Source organism: Saimiri boliviensis, chromosome 15, assembly GCF_048565385.1.
Source record: "Saimiri boliviensis isolate mSaiBol1 chromosome 15, mSaiBol1.pri, whole genome shotgun sequence".
NCBI lineage: Eukaryota > Metazoa > Chordata > Mammalia > Primates > Cebidae > Saimiri > Saimiri boliviensis.
In genome coordinates this window covers 80,298,713-80,321,380 of record NC_133463.1, presented here as the reverse complement: position 1 = coordinate 80,321,380, position 22,668 = coordinate 80,298,713, and the positions used below count along the sequence as shown (strand labels likewise).

Here is a 22,668-nt window from a genome sequence, read left to right as displayed (position 1 = left end):
TCTTTCTTTCTGAAACCTACTGATGATTTCCATATTTATGGCTAAAACACCGGCCTTTTTCCGTGACTCCAAACTCGTATATTTTAATAGTCGCTTGGATTTTTTCTTGATAGTCTTTAAACATCTGAAAATTAACTTGGCCAAAACAAACACCTTGATTCCTAGCCCGATGCATCCTCTCCCACTCTGAACTTGCTCTTTCACAGTCTTCCTGCCTTAGTGAATGACACAGCCAATCATCAAACTTAATGTGGACTAACACCGCAGAAACTTTTCCTGTATCTTCTTAATTCACCCCATCAATACACTCTCCTGGCTCTACCTCCCTTGGTCTACATCTCACCAGCAACAACCGGCTGCTCAGGTACGAGAATGAAATAGATCTAGATTCCTGAAAAGTCCTGCCTGGAAGAGCAGTATTTGGACTAGAAGGACTTTACGGAGAGCTTTTTAAAGAGGTGTCTTGCAGTGTCTGCCACGTACAGCTTAAAGTGGTAGTTGGCTTTCTATTTACAGCCATCGCCCAGCTATCTGTAGTTTTCCTTTTTGTGGTTTTAGTTACCTGTGGACAATTCAGGTCTGAAAATATTAAATGGAAAACTCTAGAAATAAACAATTCAGAGTTTTAAAATTGTATACTCTTCTAAGTAGTGTGACAAAATCTCTCACTACCCCACCTCATCCCACCCAGGATGTGAATCGCTCCTTTGTCCAGGATATCTGTGCTATAGACACTACATGTCCATTAGTCACTTAGAGACCATCTCAGTTATGAGATGGACTTCTGCAATATTGCAGTGCTTGTGTTCCAGTCACCCTTATTTTTTGTCTATAGAAGTATATTGTTATAATTTTTCTATGAGCTTATTGTTGTTAATCTCTTACTGTGCCTAATTTATAAATTAAACTTTACCATAGGTATGTATAATAGGAAAAAACACAGTGGTATATAGAGTTTGGTAGTATCCACGGCCTCAGGCATCCATTGGGGGTCTTGGAATATATCCCCTGTGGATAATGGGGGAATAAAGTACATTTGTTTTATGTTAATAGCTTATCAAGAAATTCACCCTGGTTGGCTGACTGGTAAAGGCAGGATTCAGGCATCCCAGATCCTTGGTAAAGATACCGTCTTATAAAAAATTCTGAGTTTATGCTAAATAATCTGCAAGGTAGGTTTAGACTGTGAAAGGCCTTGAGTGTCTGTCTAAAGAGTAAGCATACTGGTTCTTTTAAAACACATTACATTCGCTACTTCTGCTTAACAATCTTTAATGGTTTTCCCTATAAATATTGTTAAGCACAAGTAGTGAACTTATGTTTTAAGAGAAGGTTCTGACAGTTCTTAACTGAATTGGAACTTAAAAGTTCTGCCATGTCCCATTCCCTGCTGTGTCTTGGAGTAAGCACCCACCTCTATCCTGCTTAGCCTCTTCAGTCACTTTTCCTTTCACATCGTTTCCCTTGGGCCTGTCTTGCTAGCTGCATAGGGAAGGGAGGGAACAGTTCCATTCTGCTCCAGAAAGCCAGAGTAAAAGAGTTAGATTTGATGACTTCTAAGGATTATTCCAGGTCTGACATGCTACGACTCAGTGAAAATAGTCTTCATAGCACTACACTATAGACAGAATTTCAAAAAGCTAGAGCTAGCAGGGAATTTAAAGATGATACTTTCCCTGAGATTACAGGATTCTGATGGTAATTTCTCCTCCTACAGTATAAATCAATAATGGGTGGGGAGAAAGACTTTTTTCCCCACCTTAGTTTATATGGTTTCTAGGACATTTTTAGATGTCAAATCCTAATAGTTTGAAAAAGGGAATGGGCAAACGTGAACAAGTAGCTCTTCTAACTTCTTGTGTCTTTCTCTTGGTCCCTTACGCAGCCTCTCTTTCTAAAGCTATGTGTTCTCAGGTGTCTATTTGGGGCCAGCACTTTTCAGAAGTCACAAACTCTCTCCCCCTTGGGATACGCTTACTCATTTTCAGTTTTAATTATTGTCAATATGCTTTTGACTTCTGAATCACTACCAAATCTTTGATTTCCAGGCCTGAATATTCAACCTCATGCTAGTTTCTGTTACTTGGATGCTCCCCAGGTACCTTAAATTTAACACATCCAAAACAGGACTCATGTTAGTCACTTCCTCAGGAAACAGAACGACTGGTGTTATAACAAGGACGGAAGCCCTATAATGTTGGGGAAGGAAGTCTGGCTTCTATTGGGTATAGAAAAGTCTGAGAAGTATTTTAAGTAATGCTTCCTACACTTCAGAAAGATCAATCTGGCAGCAAAAGAAAAAATTGGAAAGGGTGCAGGCTAGGGATGAGAGGCTACTGTAATGTAAAAACGATAAAAAGACAACCCATAAAAAATGGGTGAGAGATTCAGAATACGTATTTTCCACACAAGATGTGCAAATGGCTAATGAGCATGTGGAAAGATGTTCCACATTAGTCACTCGAGAAATGCAGTTGCCAGGGCCTGTGGGGAAGGGAAAATGAGTGACTGGTAAGGAATATGTGTTTTCTTTTTGGTGACTTAAGTGTTCTGGAATTAAATAGTGGTGATCAGTGCTTAACTTTGTGAATGTACTTAAAAGCCACTGAATTATACACTTTAAAATGTGAATTTTGTGGTACGTGAATAATAGCTCAGTAAAGTTTTTCTTTTTAAAAAGGGCCTACTGTAGACTAAGTTGAATACCTCACATCCCTAATTTCAATTTCTTTACTTAGATGATTTATAATTGCCATATTTGAGATGATTACTTTTTATATTTTCTTGCTATCTTAAGGTATGGAATGGGATTCCTAATTTTCAGGTATACTAAAGTTGATTTTATAATCAGAAGTTTACTAGTTTAGGTTAGTTTGTGAATGAGTACTGTCAGCTTTCAGTCTTTTCACTGTTCTCATTTGTTAAATGTAAGCTTTGAATGAACTTGACTCTAGATTCTTTCAGCCCTTAAGTCTCTTCAATCGGGAATTCTACAAGTGCACAGCTATAACATACAGATAAAGTAGGATAAGAAAAGCAAAGGGTCAGCAAATAGAATGGTGCAGGAGGTATCACAGCCAAAACCCGTGAGCAAGATGGAGAAAATATGAAATTATAAACCAAATGCTCCTGGATTTAGTCTTGTTCTTAAATACCAGACTAGATGGTGCTATCTTCACATCCTCTAGTCCCCACCTATCCCTTCAGACCCTGCTGTGATAACTAGTTCCACACAGACTCCAGCTGCCTCATGGAGGCGGAATGACAACACCCACCTGTTTGCTGTACTGCTGTACTTCCCGACTTCTGGCACACGACTTCCCCAAGAATAGGAAGTGTTTCTGAGACGGGGTTGAATGGGACACCTGGGGTAACAGCTCAGCACTCAAGCATATAGTCAAAAAATATGGCAGAGTTAATGACCACAGGGCCACCTTCGACCATGAACAGAAGCCAACTAATAAATGCTTTCCCAATTTTTCATCCCCCGGGTAGTTTTGAGATTATTTTTATGAGACTCCTTAGAATGTCCAGTGGAATGGCTAGTCGGGAGCTCAAGTGATAGACAACCAAGAAATCCTCTAAATTGGCTATTTCTGCTTCCATGTTAGATCAATTCCCAAAGTAATACCTACACACACATTGTCTCAGGGTCTGCTTTAGAGAAACCTAGGCTAAAACCTAAGACAGAGCCTTTCTGATAGTCTGCCTCTGATTCAAATACAGGTAAAAGGCTGACTGGCGCAATACTAAGAGGCAGAGTTTGATGTTCCATCTTGCCTCTGCTTTTTCCGTCATTTGAACTTGGTACTTGAGATAAATAATTTTATGAGAGAACAGGTAACAGGATCACAGCAACTTAGAGTTGGAAGAAAATTATACAGGATGGCAGAGTGCTAAGTTTATACCCATGGCAACAGGTTCAGAAACGTGGAATGGCTGACCTAAACTACAGAGCTGAGAGCTGCCCAGGTTGCTTATGTCCCAGTGTGGTGAACACAAAGATGATTATTATTAATCATTTATTGAATGCTTACTCTGTGTCATGTAGGCATGGCACAGGGAAACTCAGTTATAAGTGATTCACTTACTCACAGCTAACCTTGTAGGGCAGAACTTACCATACTCATTTTACAGATGAGGACTTCAGAGATCAAAGTTCACTTATTGGCCTAAGGTTAGTAAGGTAGTGGTGGTGCTGAATTTGTGAACAAGAGGCTGAGCTCCTCACTGCCATGCTACATTGCTAACAAAGGAGGTTCCTGAACTGCATTCAGGCTACGATGCACATCTTTGTAAGTGATAGAATAAGCAAACTGGGGGGATAGGGTACTGAGAGTATATATGTATAATATATTATATATATGTAAATAAAATAATTATATATGATATATATTTTACATTTTGTAAATGTATATATATATACATATATATACATATATATATATATTTTTTGTTTGAGACGGAGTTTCGCTCTTGTTACCCAGGCTGGAGTGCAATGGCGCGATCTCAGCTCACCGCAACCTCCGCCTCCTGGGTTCAGGCAATTCTCCTGCCTCAGCCTCCTAAGTAGCTGGGATTACAGGCACGCGCCACCATGCCCAGCTAATTTTTTTTTGTATTTTTAGTAGAGACGGGGTTTCACCATGTTGACCAGGATGGTCTCGATCTCTTGACCTCGTGATCCACCCGCCTCGGCCTCCCAAAGTGCTGGGATTACAGGCTTGAGCCACCGTGCCCGGCTGTAAATGTATGTATTATAAAATATATAAATTTACAAAATAAAAAATATATATTTACAACATATATAATGTATATTAAATATGTATTTTTATTTATATTTTACATATATATTATATATGTAAAAACATATTATATAAATAAAAAATACAAATATTTATATATAAAATATATATAAAGATGCTTTTTATTTTTTTTGGAGACAGAGTCTCACTATGTCACCAAGGCTGGAGTGCGGGGTGATTTTGGTTCACTGCAACCTCTGCCTCCTGGGTTCAAGTGACTGTCCTGCCTCAGCCTCTCGAGCGGCTGGGATCACAGGCACATGCCACCACACCTAGCTAATTTTTGTATTTTTAGTAGAGATGGGGTTTCACTATGTTGGCTAGGCTGGTTTCAAACTCCTGACCTCATGATCCACCTGCCTTGGCCTCCCTGCCTGGCCTCTTTGTGTAATGTATAGGGCAAGGAGGTAGAATTGAAAAGACAATCATTAAGACCGATGCAGAGATGGCAACTACACTTTCACAAGCACACACTATGAACTTTACCTTACTACATCTTGTCATGACCAACAGTTATCGTTCTCATACTTTCAATGTATAGGGGAATGAATCCACTTGGTAAATTAATTTTTACTAAAGCTCTTCATTTTTTGTTTTTGAGATGGGGTTGTGCTTTGTCATCCAGACTGGAGTCTAGTGGCATAATTCTAGCTCACTGTAGCCTTGAACTACAGGGCTCAAAAGAAGCTCTTCATTTTTAATTTAAGCAAATATTGAATAAATTTAATTAAATGTAATAATGGCTATTATAAAAAATGAACTTATATACAAGTAATCTGATTTATGTTTTATTGCTTACATATGAATTGGACAGTGAATTTTTACATTTTAAAAAACTAACTTCATTACATTTAATACAGATATGGGTATTGAATAAGACAAATTAGTTCCATTTTCAGACATTTGGGGTAGAGAGAAGTTAATTGCTGGTAAAGTGTAGTATTATTCTAAAAGATAATGAGTTCAGAAGTATTAAGGAAGTATGTGTGTGCGCACGCATATGTATTCAGGTAAACTCCAACAACAGCAAAACTGTATATAAGTGGTCACAGTCAACACAAGTACGGGAAGAACATTTAAATGTTAACTGTTCAGTGTCATGAAAGAAAGAGTGATACAAACAACTCTATACAGCAAAAAGAGAATGATTAACAATTTATTTAAGCACTTTATATATAATCTACAAAAATATAGCAATACAATGAACTTCAACAAATCCTAAATGTTCAGTACCTGAACTGGCTACAACACCGTGTGCAAACCCAGTTCCTGCAGAATCTCCTGCAGACATGGGAGAGTCAGCCAGTGAAAAGATCCATTTCTTGGGAATCCTTGTCAACAAGACCAGTTCAGAAATCCATATAGAAGCCTACTGTGATTTCAAAACAGTAACACAAACCCCAACAAAACTCAAATCAACAAAGACCAAGGTAAAGGTGTGATAAACATTAATTGTAACGGTTTTTCTTTACATGCAGTACATGCATTTTAAAATCACTAAGAAACATGAAATTTTGTAGAGCAAAGTTTGTGTTTCACATGAGTGCAAATGAATATATATTTTATTTTTTATACTATTAAATTATATATATTTTTTCCATACAAAAGCACACAGTGTTAATCTATAAAATGACATCCAACTGGATGATGATTGTTTTTGCATGTCCCCCTGCTTAGATTTTTTAAAATATATATTCAAAAATTAACATCCTTCTTTAAAAATATAGAAGGAAAAAGGGGAAATTTAAAAAAAAAAAAAGAAAAGAAAAAAAACCAACTTGACTTTATTGATTGGTGAAGCATTTTACCTCATCAAGAGGCAAAGTTCCAGTGACAACTGTGACAGGGCCCTTCAGTTCTCCAGTGACGACGACTCCTCCGTCATTCTGAAACAAGTCTTGTTGATCCACATTAAATAAGCAGCCCAGGATGTTTGGGTGTCATTTCATAGGTCTCAATGACCAGACTGTTTTTCAAGATGTTCCACTTTTGTTTAAGTATTCAAAAATTTTCAAGTATGCTTGTCCTATTATCATTTCTCTACTTTTTTCTGTTCCTACTAAAGGTGCCCAAATAACCATAAACACAAACATCCCATTCTTCACTGCAATTTTTTTAAACAAAAACAAAAATTAAAAATTAAACTGTTTTCTAGGCTACAGTTTTTGGTATGTAGGCTGTTTCATGTAAAAAAAAAAAAAAAAAAAAAAGGAATCTGAAAAGATAGAACTATAAACAGGTGACTTTATAAAAATGTCCTAAGAGAATTTTATGAGTTACAAAGAAAGCTGTTCATTTTACCATGTGATAAATTCACTAAGATGTACCTAATGTTATGGGGCTGTCAGTGTATGTGTAGAGTGCACCTGTGATCTTGGTAGCTGAAATCAAAAGTAGCTTAAATTGACGAACTTTAGCACACTTGATTGTTAAAACACAGGCAGTTTTTCAAATATAACTAACTAATTCTAAACAGATGCATACAAGTCAGTTCAAATCTTACAAATTAAAATTCCACCTGCAGAACTTTTTGACTATGAGGATTTAAAACAATGCACAATATACAAATGTAAATAAATGTGCTCTTAATGGAAATCAAAAAGTACAGACTCTTCACAGGTGAACTAGTAGCTGTTTTAAATGTCTTTTTTTCTGTACTAAATATATATCTCATTTAATTTATGGAGCCACAGCAAAATACTACAATTTCAAAGCACAGCCTGTAAACTAATACATCTTATGATGTGAAAATATTGCACGGTTTGGTACTCCAAGAGTAAGCTCTACAGTTCTCAAGCAGAATGGTCAAACTCTTGGCAGGAAACACAGTATTACAAGAACCGGACAATTTAAAGTATGGCGTTTTCAGGGTCATGTTCAAGGAATGCTATACAACAGATGTCCTCTTATTGTGAACAAGATGAGGAATGCCTATCACATATTATTATAGTAAATGAATAGCAAGGTGCCTATCCCAGCTTATCTAAAGCATGGGGACAAAAAGCCACCAAACAGTTTTGCAGCCCCAGGACTAGGAATATATTTGAATGTATCTGTCTTTGCAGAAAACAACAAAATTTCTACATCTAAGCAGCTGTGTAGACGTTTAAGAAATAAACAATTTACACAGTCTCAATCCTCTGAAGGCTTACTTTTTTTTTTTTTAAATTACCTTTGTGAAAAGTTTAAAATATACTACTTAACAGTGGAATACAGTGAAATCAAAGCATGTTCAACTTTAAAAGGCAACAGGAACCTCAAAGCAAATTAACATGGCATAAATCTATCTTCGAAAGTACTCAAAATTATATATAGCTCCAAAACTTCTAATACAGTATGCCAAGCATTTGGTTAAAGATAAGTGCCATCATTATTTTCATGAAGTATGTTAATACACATTAAGTAAACCCTGAAAGCTCAGCTTGGCCGTGATTTTTAGGCTTTACAAATCATATGTTGAAGTCTTCATAAGCCCATCAGTACACACACAGATCTGGAAACTTCATCTCATAGACTGGGACAGATTGGTATTGGGCATGCCCAGAAGTGATGGTCAGTGTTCCTGATGGACTGGGAGGAGGACTGTAAAAGAACAAAGAAGCACTGTCAGCAGATGCACTTACAAGCTGTTCATTCACTGAGTACTCTATCTACTATCTGCAAATATCAAAGTCAGACTCCTTAATTGCAGAGACCAATGCCACTGTAGTTGCTGGCCAGCTACAGGCTGTATGGGAAATAGACCACAGTAGTGTCAAACTGTTTTTAAGTCTAAGCACACATTTTCCTTGGAAAATACGTATTTACAATTTTAAATGTGATTATACTCTATCTGTTTTGGTGAGCTGCTTTGTTTCATTAGTAAAAAGTTATTTCATGTATACAGATATCATCTTTTTAGATGACATTATGGTATTTCATTATATAGATATATCATACTTGATTTAATCCAGTGGACAAAGGCAGGTTCATTTCCATTTTTCATTATGATAATGTTCACAAGTCTATTCTTATACATACATAATTTTATTCTGACCGGTGCCTTCTTGGTTTATAGTCTTACAAATAGAAATTCTGCATCAAAGTGTATTCAAAATGTTGACTTTGGTACATACATATTGTCAGAATACCAGCAATTTACACTTCAGCACTTCATTGTACCTTTTACATTGTAATAATTATTAGATACAATAAATATTTTTTAAAAAATCTTTGCCAATCTGAAAGGCAGAAAGGAATTCACTTCTTAATTTTTATGTTACTATTAATGGTAAGTATTTCATCCTGAAATCATCCCTCCAACCCCCACCCATGGAAAATGTAAACTGCCTATTTAAGCCCACTGCTTCTAATTCTACTCAGGTATTTTTTTCTTATCAGTTTGGGAAACTAACTTTTTATCATATAATACAAATGCTTTCCTCCAATTGATCATTTAATTCTCAACTTTTTTTGCTGCCGAATGCTTAAACACCTTACCCAAACAAGCAATGACTTTTTTAAAATAATTTTTAGTGTTTGAGTTTTGCTAAGAAAACCTTTTCTCCCAAATCAAGATTACAAAAAATACTCCTGTATTAATTCTAGTGTTTTTATGTATTCTTCTAATGAGTTGTCTATCTTGGTAAAGGAAGTGAAGTGGAAATCTTCCCTGGACCCTCCATCACTGGTCAATAGTATTTAGTTGTTCAAACCAGATTAACTGAACAGTAACTCTTTTCCTTGAAAATCTGAAATCTTACCTTTACCACAGTTACCTTCTATACTTGAATTTTCCTCTCTTCTACTTATCCATATACAGGTCCAATTTGATGTAAGTACCAAAGATCTGTCATATGTTTTCCTACTAAGCAAGGCAAATACTCCCTTTTTTTTTTCTACAGCATTATCCTGATTGCTCTTGTATGTAGATCCTGTCACACTGCCCTTAGCATCATTTGTTCAAATAAAAAAAAGTTGATCTTACTAAAATGATAGCTCAATCTACAGAAAACTGATATCTATATTAACTTCCTATTCAAGAATAAGATTAGTTTCCATTTATATAAATATTCTTAAGCATATTTCAGAAATGTATAGTTTCTTCATTTAAGTCTTACATAGTTCTTTGAACTTATTACTTCATGGTTAAGAATGTTTTCATTTTAATTAATAAATGCACAGATACTGATTTCATATAATTATTCTTTAAACTGTGAGAGTAGACATCCTTGACTTGTCCCCAGTTTTAGGTAAAAAGCATCAGACTTTAACCATTACACATAACATCAGCAATAGATTTTCTGTAATTACTCTTTATCAGGTTAGGTTCCCTTCTATTTTTAATTTTCTGTAATTTTTGTCTTAAATGAATGCTGAGCTTTTTCAAACTCTTTTTTTTCCTGCAACTACTGGTGTGATCATGCAACTTTGCTCTCTTATTATGTCAATGTGGTGAATTTTGCTGACTGATCAATTTTCTCATGTAAAACTGATCTTGCTTTCTTCATAGTGACTCCATTTATTTAGGCCATCCATATCATCAGTTTTATACATTTGTTAATATTTTGATAAAGATTTATGTGACTATATTTATGAGGGGTATTTGTCTATAATTTTGTTTTTCTTAAAATATCGTCTTATTTTAGTAGTGAGGCTATGCTGGCCTCATGAGTTAGAAAACATTTCAACCTTTTTTGTTTCCTGAGTATGTATAAAACCAGTATTATTTCTTACCTAAACGTTTGATCAAAGTAAGCAGTAAATTTAAATGCATTTCCTTGCAGGATGCTTTTAAATTGCAAATTTATTTCCAGTTGTAGGGTTATTTGGATGTTTTACTACTTCTTGTGTCAATTTTAGTTAAGTTGTGACTTTCAATGATTTTTGCCCATTTCATCTAAATTGTTGAATTTATTTTTATAAAATTGTTTATAATATTTATTTGTTATCTATAGAGATGATCCTTTTTTCATTTGTAATATTGGTAATCTGTGTTTTCTTTTTCTTCCTTAACACTGTTACTAGAGGTTTACCAATTTTATCAACCATTTCAAAGAACACACTTTTAGGTTTGTTAATATTTTCTATTGTTTGCCTATTTTCTGTTTCACTGACTTCTGATATGCTTAGTTTAGCTTCTGTTGCTCTTCTTTCTCTAATGTCTTACCAGAATTTGTTAATTCACTGCTTTTAGATCTTTCTTCTTTGCAAGCAAAAGCATCTAAAGATATAAAATTCTTCCTGAGCACTATTTCAGCTTCATCTTACAAAATTTGGTATGTGTTTTCAGTTTAAAATATTTTCTAATTCCTCCTGTCATTTCTTCTTTGACCTATGGGTATCTTATAATTTCCAAATATTTGAAATTTTCTAGATGTGTTAATGAATTATAATTTCTTTTGTGGTGAGAGAACATACTCAACTTGGTGACTTAACATGTCAGTTTCCTGACATTTACTTACACTTGTTATATAGTCCCACATTAGTCTATTTTGTGAATATTGTATATGCACTTCAAAAGAATCCATATTCTGTAGTTGCCTAGAATTGTGTTTTTGAAAGGTCACTTAAATTGATTGAGATGGTTCAAATCTTATATCCTTTCTGCATTTTTGTTTTCTTATTATGTTTTAGTACTCTTATGAGAGGAACATTAAAATTTGCAATTATAATGCAAAGAAACAAGAAATTAGGGTGAGAATACGCAGCTGCCACACACATTTCTCTCCAAACTATATGTATCTTGTCCTTTAAATTCTTTGACTTTGTGTGTGGGGCCGAAGAGGGGGTGAGGGAGTGTAGTGTTTTAAGGGCTTTTTCTACTAATTCGAATAAATTGGTTTTCTGTGAGGCTACTTATTCTCACTGCATATTACTGCTTCTTTGCCTTTCTTGTGTTTTTAACCATACTCAGGTCAGAGTAAAAGAAAAACAGTGAGAGTGAAGCGTAATATTGTGGTTTTGTTTCTTTTATGAGGAATACAAACTCTTTCCTCTGTCTAATGGTTAGGGTGAGATAAATTAACAAGAGGAAATGTAACAGATAGGACCTGAAAACTGTGAAGGCACATTTCTATAATGTCTGTTTACTTTCTCCACAAGCTACTACGTACTAAATAGGTGACCCAGTATAAGTTACCTAACTTCTATGTATCTCTGTTTATAAACACGTGAAATGAGAATCATCACTATCTGTTTGTTAGGATCTGCTGCAGATATTAAATAAAAAAACACATTTAGCACAGTGCTTGGAACAACATAGGTGTTTAATAAATGTTAATTAGTAGTAGTAACTGTTCAGTGAAGGCTATTAGTAGTAGTTGTGGTACCAATGAAACAAAATTAGTTATAATACTTATTCTAAAATATTAAATTCATATAGTTATGCTAGTCTGACTACAAGTAACATGGTGATCTCTAGCAACATTCCTTTTAAGAACATCAAGTTATGGTTTTGAATTTTGACTTTGCCACTCACTAGTTGTATGACCTTCAGCAAGTTATTTTACTTTTCTCTAAGCCTTGGTGTCTTCACCTAAAAAGTGAAAAAAACAGTGTCTACCTACCTTTCAGGACTATGGTGAGGATTAGCAAGAATAACAGATATAAACCATGATCATAAGATCAAGTACACAGCAGACATTTAGTATCAAATGTTTGACGTTTAGACATCAAAAGAAGTAAATGTCCATACCCAGCAATTTTAACTGAATCCTAAGTCTAGCACAACAGTCCCCGACCTTTCTGGCACCAGGGACGAGTTTTGTGGAAGACAGTTTTTCCACAGGTGAGGGTTGGAGGGATGATTTCAGGATGAAACTTCCACCTCAGATCAGTTCACAACAGGGTTCTTGCTCCTATAATAATCTAATGCCTGCTGATCCGACAAGAGGTGGAGCTCAGTGACGTTCGCCTGCCCACAGCTCACCTCTTGCTTTCAGGCCTGGCTCCTAACTGGCCATGGACCAGCACAGGTCTACAGACTTGAGGGTTGGGGACCTCTTGTCTAGCACATATTGAGTATTTTTGTCTGATTTTCTGTTCTTAAATTTTGTAAATGAGTGATTCTCAACTTAGAGAGTGTAGCAGGAATGAGGGGGAAGTGTCTAGAGTAAGATATATAATGACAAAAATGTGCCTTGCTTATGAAAGCAGAAAAAAGACTAAAATAAAAAAGCAAGTGGAATAGAGCATTTATCTTTCTCTAATGTTAATACAGGGTTGAAGCAAAACAGAATTAATCCAGTTAAAAATACAAAAGATACAGCTGATATACAAAATATTTCCAGAAGCATAGCTATCCCTACTGGCCAACTGTCATAAAGGTGGGTTTCCACACTGAACTCAGTATAAGACTATGTAAAAATTCCTTCTGTAGATGGAACCTAGAGTTTGCCTCCCCTTCCTTCAGGTGCTACATTTCTTGTTAATGTATAGACAAAGGATAATCAAAGAGCATAATAATTCACAACAGAATGCAAATGAATATTATGTAAAAAAAAAACTAAAGGAAAGTGTAATAATTGAAATGAGTCATCTGTATAGCGAGACTTATTACTGCCCTGAAAAGAACCATGAGGCTGACATATTAAAATGCATTGTTTTGCAGATCAAAATGATTCAATATGAGCATTTTCTTAATTAAACATAAGATTAGAATATGGGTCTTTCAAATTACCCAGATGTCCTTATAAGATCATCAGGAAGAAATGAATAGTCTAAAAAAGATGCTAGAAAAGCTAGGAGACAACTAGTCAAGAAAGGGTATCAGACTCTGCCTAATAAACAGAAATGACTACTAAGCAAAGGATTACCTACATGATCTTATGTTAATCCTAAATAATAAGCATTACTTAAACATAATACCTTAAAATAATGAACCACAAATTCATAAGGGTCTGACAGGTTCTATTAGTGTGTGTGAGTTATTGCTATTATAGTAACAAAACCCTTACCGTATGGTGAGTTCCAATATTTGAGCAAGTCTATCATGAAGCAAATTTGCCTGCAAAAAAGAAAATAATGTTAAGGATTATTTTCTAAGTATCTACATGTAATAATACCAATGTAATTTAAGAAACAAAGGACAAAGTGTAACTGTGACTATTAAGCTGATTAATTATTAAGTATGCAATGCTTTAATGTTTTGGTTTGATCTGTCTTATCTATTAGAATTTAATATAAGGGTTATCTTTTTTCACCTTTCCTAGTCTCACTGTTAAAAACAAATAAACACCCACACAAAATAAAATACCTGCAGCAAGATAACGGAAAACCACTGCAAAAAAGACTATCAAATCAATAACAATCACCAACACTTAATTTGGGGAAACAGTTCTACCATTTATATCAGCTTACATCACACAAAGAAATTATTTAGGCCTCAAAGATATACCTTCAGAGTTTTCAGTCCTTGTCTGATATATTTTCCTATGTTCTGTTGATTTGACTAAAGCTTGGAACTTAGTCAAATCAACAGAACCAAGTAAGAGTTGCGATAAAACCACAGTCCACCTACAATCCCTTCACCATTTGTTCACTTACTTTGGATTCACACTGTGCTGCTATTTCTTCAAAAGGTGCTTTCTGAAATCTCTCTATCACAAGACGCCTCTTTTCCTTTTCCTGTTCTTCCATTCCACTGGTATCTATATAAATGTTCATACTCATTAAAAGGAATACAGAATTTCACAGAACCAGTCAATGACCATTAAGAGCTAATGATATATCATCCAAAAATAAGGGCAATTTACAGGGCTATTTTTACAAGAAAAGAAATCTGTGAAATGCCTTGTTTAAGGCACACACACGAAAGAAAAACTCTAAGGGTTAAAACTCTATCGTATAAGATTCTCTTTCATAGAATACCTTTGTCTCTCTGACCAAAACACAGCAAGGAACAGGAGCTTCCTACAAGTCGAATTACTTCAAGGTCCTTCCTGAGGGACTCTTTTATATAACTATGCACTTGCAGAGGTGAGACACTAAATAAAATACCTGTTAAACTGAATCTTGGTATTCAGTGGAATAACTGAAATACTAATGGGGTCCTTTGGAACTGTGTTATTGTAGCCTTTTCCATTTATTCACCACAATCTCAAAAGGGATTGTTTTGATCTTATGATGATGTATGATCTAGACAAAGTTTGTGAGAAAGTAAATTAATAAATGCCTTTTTTAGTATCACTGCTATAATTCTGTCTTTTCAAGAACATGACCGTGATGGGACAAGACAATTTTTAAGCCTAAAGATTGTAGTTTAAATGATACATTTATATAAAAATCAACAAGTTTTTTTGGTTTTGTTTTTGTAATGCCACCTCTGCTTACTCTGTCACTGAAAAAAGTACCAAATAAAGGTAAGTTAAATATTGGACTAACAAGTGCAAAATATCTCACCAATTGCTTTCTTCAATGCTTCAAAAGTGATTTCCTCAGTGTTACTAACCTAGAGAAAAGTGATTTTAAGTGAAATCCAGAATTAAAAAGGGTCAGTATAAATCACACCTTTACCTAGTTACAAGTTATCTAAGAAGTTTTTCAGATTTGTTTTCTTTGTTGAGTTGGTCTGAGTTTTCATTATATGCCAGAGTACCAAATAATCTACACTTTTTCATTGGTTCTAACAATGGCCTACTGCAGTGGTTCCCCAAAATAAGTCTATAGATTAGCATTAGACTGGAATAATTAGCATACCCTAGACAACAAAACCACCCTTGAATTACAGAACTCAGTCTCCAGTACCGTGATATACAAGAAGATTTGAGTCCCACTGACTGAACACTGTGCTGTAAGTAAACAATGCTCTGAGATAACGAAGGCTTAGATTACACATAATACATTTTTAGCCATGTGATTAAAAAAGAACTAAGTACTCTACAGCCTCTATAAATTTGGTACCACACACAGTTTACAAGTCAAAAGTAAAACTAAGATTTTAAATGATTTAAAAGTTAAGAACCTCTACTTTGGGAAGTATTTCTCTAACGTCAATCACCAATTTATAATCTTTGAAACTATCCTTTTAACTTGCATCTTCCAAGTCTCTTTTGCTTTGAGATATGTAAAAAGGGATGAAATCAACTACTTTATGACAAAAAAGTCAATAATACATTTTATGGCATCAGCACATTTTCAGGAGAAATAATATATCCAGTTCCTATAGTATGTCTGAATAAAAATTAAGAAATGAAATGTGAGTACTTGCCTGGAACTCTTGTCATCCCTAATTTTAGCTCATGAGCTTCTGTTGCTAAGTCTAAGAAGGCAGCGAGACTAACGAAAGCAAAAGACTTCATCCTCTGCACCTTAGCTTCTCTTTAAATCAAAGGCTTTAGCTGGCTGGAAATCAAGCAGCAAGAGTTCCACTCCCTCAGTTTTGCTACTGAGGGTTCGTATTTCTAGTTGAAGTCAGATTAAACTTGGGAATCTTCAGTTGTTTTGTTCTAGATATTTGGAGCAGACATAAGATTAGGCTCTGGCTGGTTGTACTTAGAAGCATTCTAGTTCCCAGTGAAAAAAAAAATTTGCTGTTGTTCTTAGAATTCGCTAGGAGCTTCTGACTTTTGAGAAACAATTACAGTATAGGAAAAAGAACATGGGAGAAGTTGGAAGGCCATCATTCTTATTACATATAATTTTTACTTATTACCTGTCAATCTCAGATAAGCGCTAAAGTACCTTACCCTATTAACTCTTCTCTATTTCTCCCTTTGCTGTAATTCAGAAAATTATGATACAGCTTCCTAAAATCAAGAACCCCCAAGTCATGCCATCAGTGTCTTTTTTTTTTTTAACATCTTCTTTCTTTAAATCCCTTTAAGTCGTTTGTTGGTCCTATTCATTCTACTTTAGAGTAGAGTACTCTTGCCTTCCTGTCCATCTTTGTTACCTCTAGCCTGGCTACTCTAGATCCTCATTCCATCAAGTATGGACTATTAAAAGGATCTCCTGACTGGCCTCTACCTCTAGTCTCTTTTTTCCAATTTAATCTTGTCACACTTGAGAGATTCCTTTTATGAAAGCACAACTCTAATAATGACACTATCTAAATTTCAGTGTTTACCTACTTCCTACTAAATTACATACAAAGCCATCAGCCTGGTATATAACTTTCTATAATTTTGCTTCAATCTTATCTCCCACTCTTCCCTTTTGTGAAATCTTTTTTTTTTAAACTGCTTTATGCTACCATTTAATGATTGACATTTTATACACCACAGCTAGCAAATACCAGCTATGCACATTATTTGGTGATCTACCAAACTATAATCTGTTCCAACTCTAGAGGAAAAACCAGTTATGTTGGAGTTATGGAGAAGTGGTACGAAGGCACCATTCTAAAAGAATCTCAACATTCCCTTTATAATTTGTGACTTTTGCTTTATCTACGATCTATTACCTAGACTATATAATGCCTTTGGGCCTACATAAAATCTGCCATTCATCTTTTTCTAATTATAGTAGTTGCTATGTCATTTCTACTAATATCATAGTAATTTGATAGCACCTAGCACCACAGGGTGTGACTAATATTGACTAGATGCTAGCACACACCCAAGTTTCTCCCGTTATATCTGGAGAAAAAGGCAGGAGTACATGTACATAAAACAAAGATCTCTTATTTGCTCTAGAATAAGTAACAATCTTTTGCAGTCAACTGGTGACTTAATTTTGTATTAAAAATTTAACATATGTTCAAAATTCAATATATATAACATCCTATCCATGCACTTAAATAACCAAGCACTAACAATCAGCTTACAGCTTTTTAGTGTGGTGATTTCAGGTTTTATTCATGTCCATTATGCATATATAAGGAAGCCAAAAATCATTCCTATAGTGCTTTATTCTATTAGTCAAGCTGACAATTTTATCTCAGGAGGCAGAGGTGCCTCTATTCTATTTTAGTCATTTATCTTCTTGAATGTTAATTTAAATTAGGCATCATTATTAAAAATATGTGTATGTACACCTATTTTATGTATGTGTGTGTGTGTGTGTGTGTGTGTGTGTGTGTGTGTGTGTGTGTGTGTAGTATGCATATATATGCATTGGGAAGTATTCCTCTAAAGTCAACCACCAATTTATAATCTCTAAAAATACCCTTTACCTTGAGTCTCTCAAATCTCCCTCTAGCTTTGAGATATGTAAACGATATGAAATCAACTGCTTTATGATAAAAACATTAATAATACCTTTTATGGCATCAGCAAATTTTTAGATGAAATAATGTATTATTTAGAAGAAATAATAATATACATCTTTTTATATATGGCAATTTTTAGAAAAAGTTCACCAAATGATTCTAAGTAGGCCGAGGTTGGAATTGTAATATTAGAACTGGCACCTCTCAAGTGGACCAGGTATTTCAATAGACTACAGTAACAGTTTCAGGTTATCTAGGGAAACAAAAGTTTGTTATGGTCTCCATCTAAACAACCTGACTCTTTTTTCAAAAAAAATAATGTTTAAAAAGCAAAAGCAAATATATTTGAGGATAAATAGGATTATACATATAAAATTAGAAATAATTTTGATCAAATAAAAAAGTAATTTTTATGAGCAATTCTCTTATCTGATTTATTATAAGAAAATAGTTTGATATTTTGCTGCACCATTAACTGGTGAATATCCACCTGATGTGAATTCTTCCTGTCCATCACATGAAAGTAATTAATTAGTTTTAGTCTAGAAGGTGGTATTATTCTGTCTTCTGGTATTTGAACAAACGTCTCTAATATACATACAAAAGCAGATTCCACAATGGTAAATGAGTCTGAAACCCAAATGTGCTCAAGTAAACGTGATACTGAACTGTTTAACTTTTCAGATGCTTGTTGTCTGGCATATTTGACTTATAACTTACAGTAAATGAAAAACAACAGGATCTTTTAAAAGTTAATACAAATATTTACAAACTTTTAATGTAAAGCTTATGTCAAGAATCTTTCCCCTGCATTGAGTCTTTATGCAAATGTTTTTTCAGTTGATTTTATCAAAACAGACTGACTCTTTCCAACAGTTTCAAGTGCTCTCTATACAGTTTTGAAAGAAGAATAGTTAACAAAAGGAGAAAGGTGAAAACACCAGTCAACAAAACATTGTACTTTTAACAAAATTAAGTTTATAAACTAAGGCTTTGGATGAATTTCTTCCCCAGAAAGGTAATAACAGCAAATTCATAGTCATTATAAGACAGAACTAGCAAGATACTCTTCTTATTTGTAAGGAGTGTATAAATTAAACAAATCTGAAGAGGTAAATTTAGGAAACATTGCTATCGAGCCTTAAATTGTTAAGAAACTTTAAACCAGCCTTAATGCAAATGAACACTAAGTACTTCTTCAACTACTCTTGATGCCGGGCTGATAATTTCTTAATAAAACTGATAAATTCTAAATAATGGGAAGCTGGGCAGGGCGCGGTGGCTCAAGCCTGTAATCCCAGTACTTTGGGAGGCCGAGGCGGGTGGATCACGAGGTCAAGAGATCGAGACCATCCTGGTCAACATGGTGAAACCCCGTCTCTACTAAAAAATCCAAAAAAAATTAGCTTGGATGGTGGTGCGTGCCTGTAATCCCAGCTACTCAGGAGGCCGAGGCAAGAGAATTGCCTGAACCCAGGAGGCGGAGGTTGCGGTGAGCCGAGATCGCGTCATTGCACTCCAGCCTGGGTAAAAACCGAAACTCCGTCTCAAAAAAATAAATAAATAAATAAATAATGGGAAGCTGAATGGCATAGAAAACATGTCAGTTAGCTGTACTCTGGCCACCAAATAGTTTTAATACCTGAAGACAAATAAATCAATAGGAATTGGAAGCAGGTAGGAGAGAGGCTGAGAAAGCATAAATTCAGGCAACTTCCTTTCCCTTTCTGTATATGGGTATTCTTTTAATTATGCATATTATACCACTGAGAAATAATAAAATACCTAGGAAGGTAAACAACAGATAAACCACAAAGTGGAGGATGACTTGACATACTGATATTTTGGCATTTTTACTTGACTATGAAAAAATTCTCTGGTGATTTGTGTAGAATAAGTCCTAGAGAATAATGGCTGCTTTTTTCCCTATAACTCAAGACAGCTACACTCTTGTGCTCTTTTCAAACAGGAGGACAGCATTAAATCTATGATGTTTTAAATAAGTCACAGTCCATACAGAGAACACAGTTCACTGACACAGCCTACACTACATCCAATTCATTATATTTATGATCCAAAATGATTAAAATATTTTCCCTCAAAGATGAAGTTTTAAAACCTCTTAAAGGTAGTGAGCATTTGGTTTCATGTGAGGATGTATAGTTCTGTTTCTGTAATTTGCATTTCCTAAACTTTTAAAAATAAACAGGATCTAGAGCAGGTGTCCCCAAACTGCGGCCCCCTGAGGCCATTTATCCAGCCCCCCGCCGCACTTCAGGAAGGGGCACCTCTTTCATTGGTGGTCAGTGAGAGGAGCACAGTATGTGGCGGCCCTCCAACGGTCTGAGGGACAGTGAACTGGCCCCCTGTGTAAAAAGTTTGGGGACGCCTGATCTAGAGGGCCCACTAATTTAATGACGCCTTCTATAAAGTTTCCTACAAAAAAAAAAAACAAAAAAAAAACAAAAAAGAAACAAAACTTATACTTTACAGTTATTTTAATTACACTAAATTATAATGTGAAATCCGATAATATAACATATAATGTTAGGTTTATATATCTTTACAGACAGCTGAAATGAGTTCAGTAAAATAAATTATAAATAAATTCAAAGCTAAATCAGATTAATTTCTACTAATAATTTAGTTGAGGATAATTTAGAGTTGTATTTTCTCCTGTTTGAAAGTGTGGAAGGCAAAACATTCTTTTAAATGATGTTCACTAAGACAGTACTCTACCATAAACTTAAAGTAACTTACCACATCATCAGAAGGAACATTGTTGGATAAAATATCCACCTGAATGGATACGGTGTCCACAATGCTTTTTCTTCTAGAAAGTCGATCTTCATCTAAAATAAAATTGTTTTCCATTATTTGTTAGAAATGTTATGTTGGTTGTCATTTATAAACTCTACTTAACTTCAGATTTCAAACACTGACAAAAATTTAAGACAGTTTGTCTTTTTTCATTCCTTCTAAATACATAAAGTAGTGCGTTCTCAGGCTCTTACATTTTGTGAAGCAGATTAAAAAGTAAAACTGATGGGATGAACTGAAATAAGGTTAATGGTTTTTTATTTTTCAAAAAGGGGCATTTAGAACAGCAACAACAAGAACCATTACTGAACAGTTTAATTTAAAACAGCAAGTCAATGTAACACCAAATGAAGGAAGTACATAATCTAAACTGAATACATTTAGCCTAACTGAAAACATAATATTGCCCTTATATCTCTATTATTTTCATGAAACAGTGAAAGCTGTTAACTAACTCTGGTTCTAGAATGATAGTTTGGGAAGCAATGTCTAAAGGTGTTTATAGTGCATTACAATTTGTGGAGTGAAAGAATTTGCCGTTTCAATTAATATCTCCTTCTCCAGCATTATCCATTCACTCATCTCCATCAGCTGTTGTTCTTTTGCTTTATAATTCGACCACTTCTCCAGACAGACGCTCTCTTTACCTCAGTGCTCTTCTAGCTAAGTTACTTTTCTGCCCCAACTCATTTGTATAGTCTGAACAAATTGCTTTGATTTTTCACTACTGACTGTTCTGAAGTCCTGCAATTATAATCCCAACCCTAACCACTCTTCTGACAGTGCTTTTTAATAAAATTCCATGATCTCTCAAATCACTAAGTTTAATAGCTATTCCTGGCCCATTTCTGCTTAACCACTTCATGAAAATTTGAATTTGTTGATCAAAATGTCCTTCCATACATTCTTTTCTATTTCTGCTTTTCTACTTTAGCATTCAATACTCAACAAATCTAGGAAGTGGTTAGAGACCAAGTTAGGTGTTAGGGACAGTTTGCTGAATAGATATTATACATCCCATGAAGCTTACAGTTTAACAGAAAAAATACAAAATAAAATTACACAAATTATAAAAGTGTGATGGAGAGTACAGGATGCTAGGAAAATATCAAATAATCATGATTACAACTGAAAAAAGGAAGTCACTTTGTATACTCCAATTGATACAATTAGAAGCTTATTCAACCCTTGGAAAGTTCAGTGACTAAGGTTAGCAATCAGATATTCTCAGTCTGCAGCATGGAGATGGTAATTCTTAAGAAGCTTCTAGAAGCTTCTAGTCTGATGTCCACCCATTTGAATGCTACACTGTCAACGATAATAGTTTCTCCTCTTGTAGAAACTATTGCAAAATTTTCTGAGTGCTTTTTATTGTCAGTCTTTGATTCTGAAAAAAACATAGCTCCTAATTTTTCCTCTACGATGCAGAAGAGAATTTAGGAAAGGTGACAATAATGCCAAGTTGGCTACTGTTTAACTCCCAGTCCTAAAAGAAATTTATTCACCCAGGTCACATCCCAGGACCTCTAACTCTCTCAGAGTTCTCAGATACTATTAGGATTACAGTTGGCAACTAGTAGGTGCTCTGTAAATACTTGTGTGACTGAGCAGCATTCTAGCACCTCATTTTCTGAGTTCAACATTTCTAATTTCTTATTAATCAACTCTATTTGACATATTATAAATCCAATTCCACATCTCTAAATAAATCACCTTTATCTCCACATCATCCTATTTATTTTCAAGAGTGCTGTAATTCAAAATCTTCACCTTTTCTTACCTAAACCCTTAGGATAGCTTTCAGGTGAGTCTTCCTTCTACACCATGGATAGAGTTGTTTCTAAAATAGATAATTTTCAGTCCTAACTGTAACTGTTAAACAGACGCAGCCCACTGCTTACTGCGGAGTTCCCA

At 34.8% G+C, this 22,668-nt stretch overlaps 1 protein-coding gene across 10 annotated transcripts in view; it reads right to left on the bottom strand.

The window, feature by feature from the left end:
* Positions 1-5,934: 5,934 nt before the first annotated feature.
* Positions 5,935-22,668, bottom strand: part of EFR3A (EFR3 homolog A) — a 101,250-nt gene continuing 84,516 nt past the window's right edge. For all 10 annotated transcript variants that reach the window (XM_039464555.2, XM_039464554.2, XM_074387145.1 and 7 more), the window contains exons 19-23: positions 20,695-20,786; positions 15,186-15,234; positions 14,331-14,434; positions 13,742-13,791; positions 5,935-8,387 (exon numbers count right to left, since the gene is read on the bottom strand). In XM_039464555.2, the coding sequence (XP_039320489.1) occupies positions 8,282-8,387; positions 13,742-13,791; positions 14,331-14,434; positions 15,186-15,234; positions 20,695-20,786 (401 nt within the window). In that variant the 3' untranslated portion in view covers positions 5,935-8,281. The remainder of the gene's footprint in view (positions 8,388-13,741; positions 13,792-14,330; positions 14,435-15,185; positions 15,235-20,694; positions 20,787-22,668) is intronic.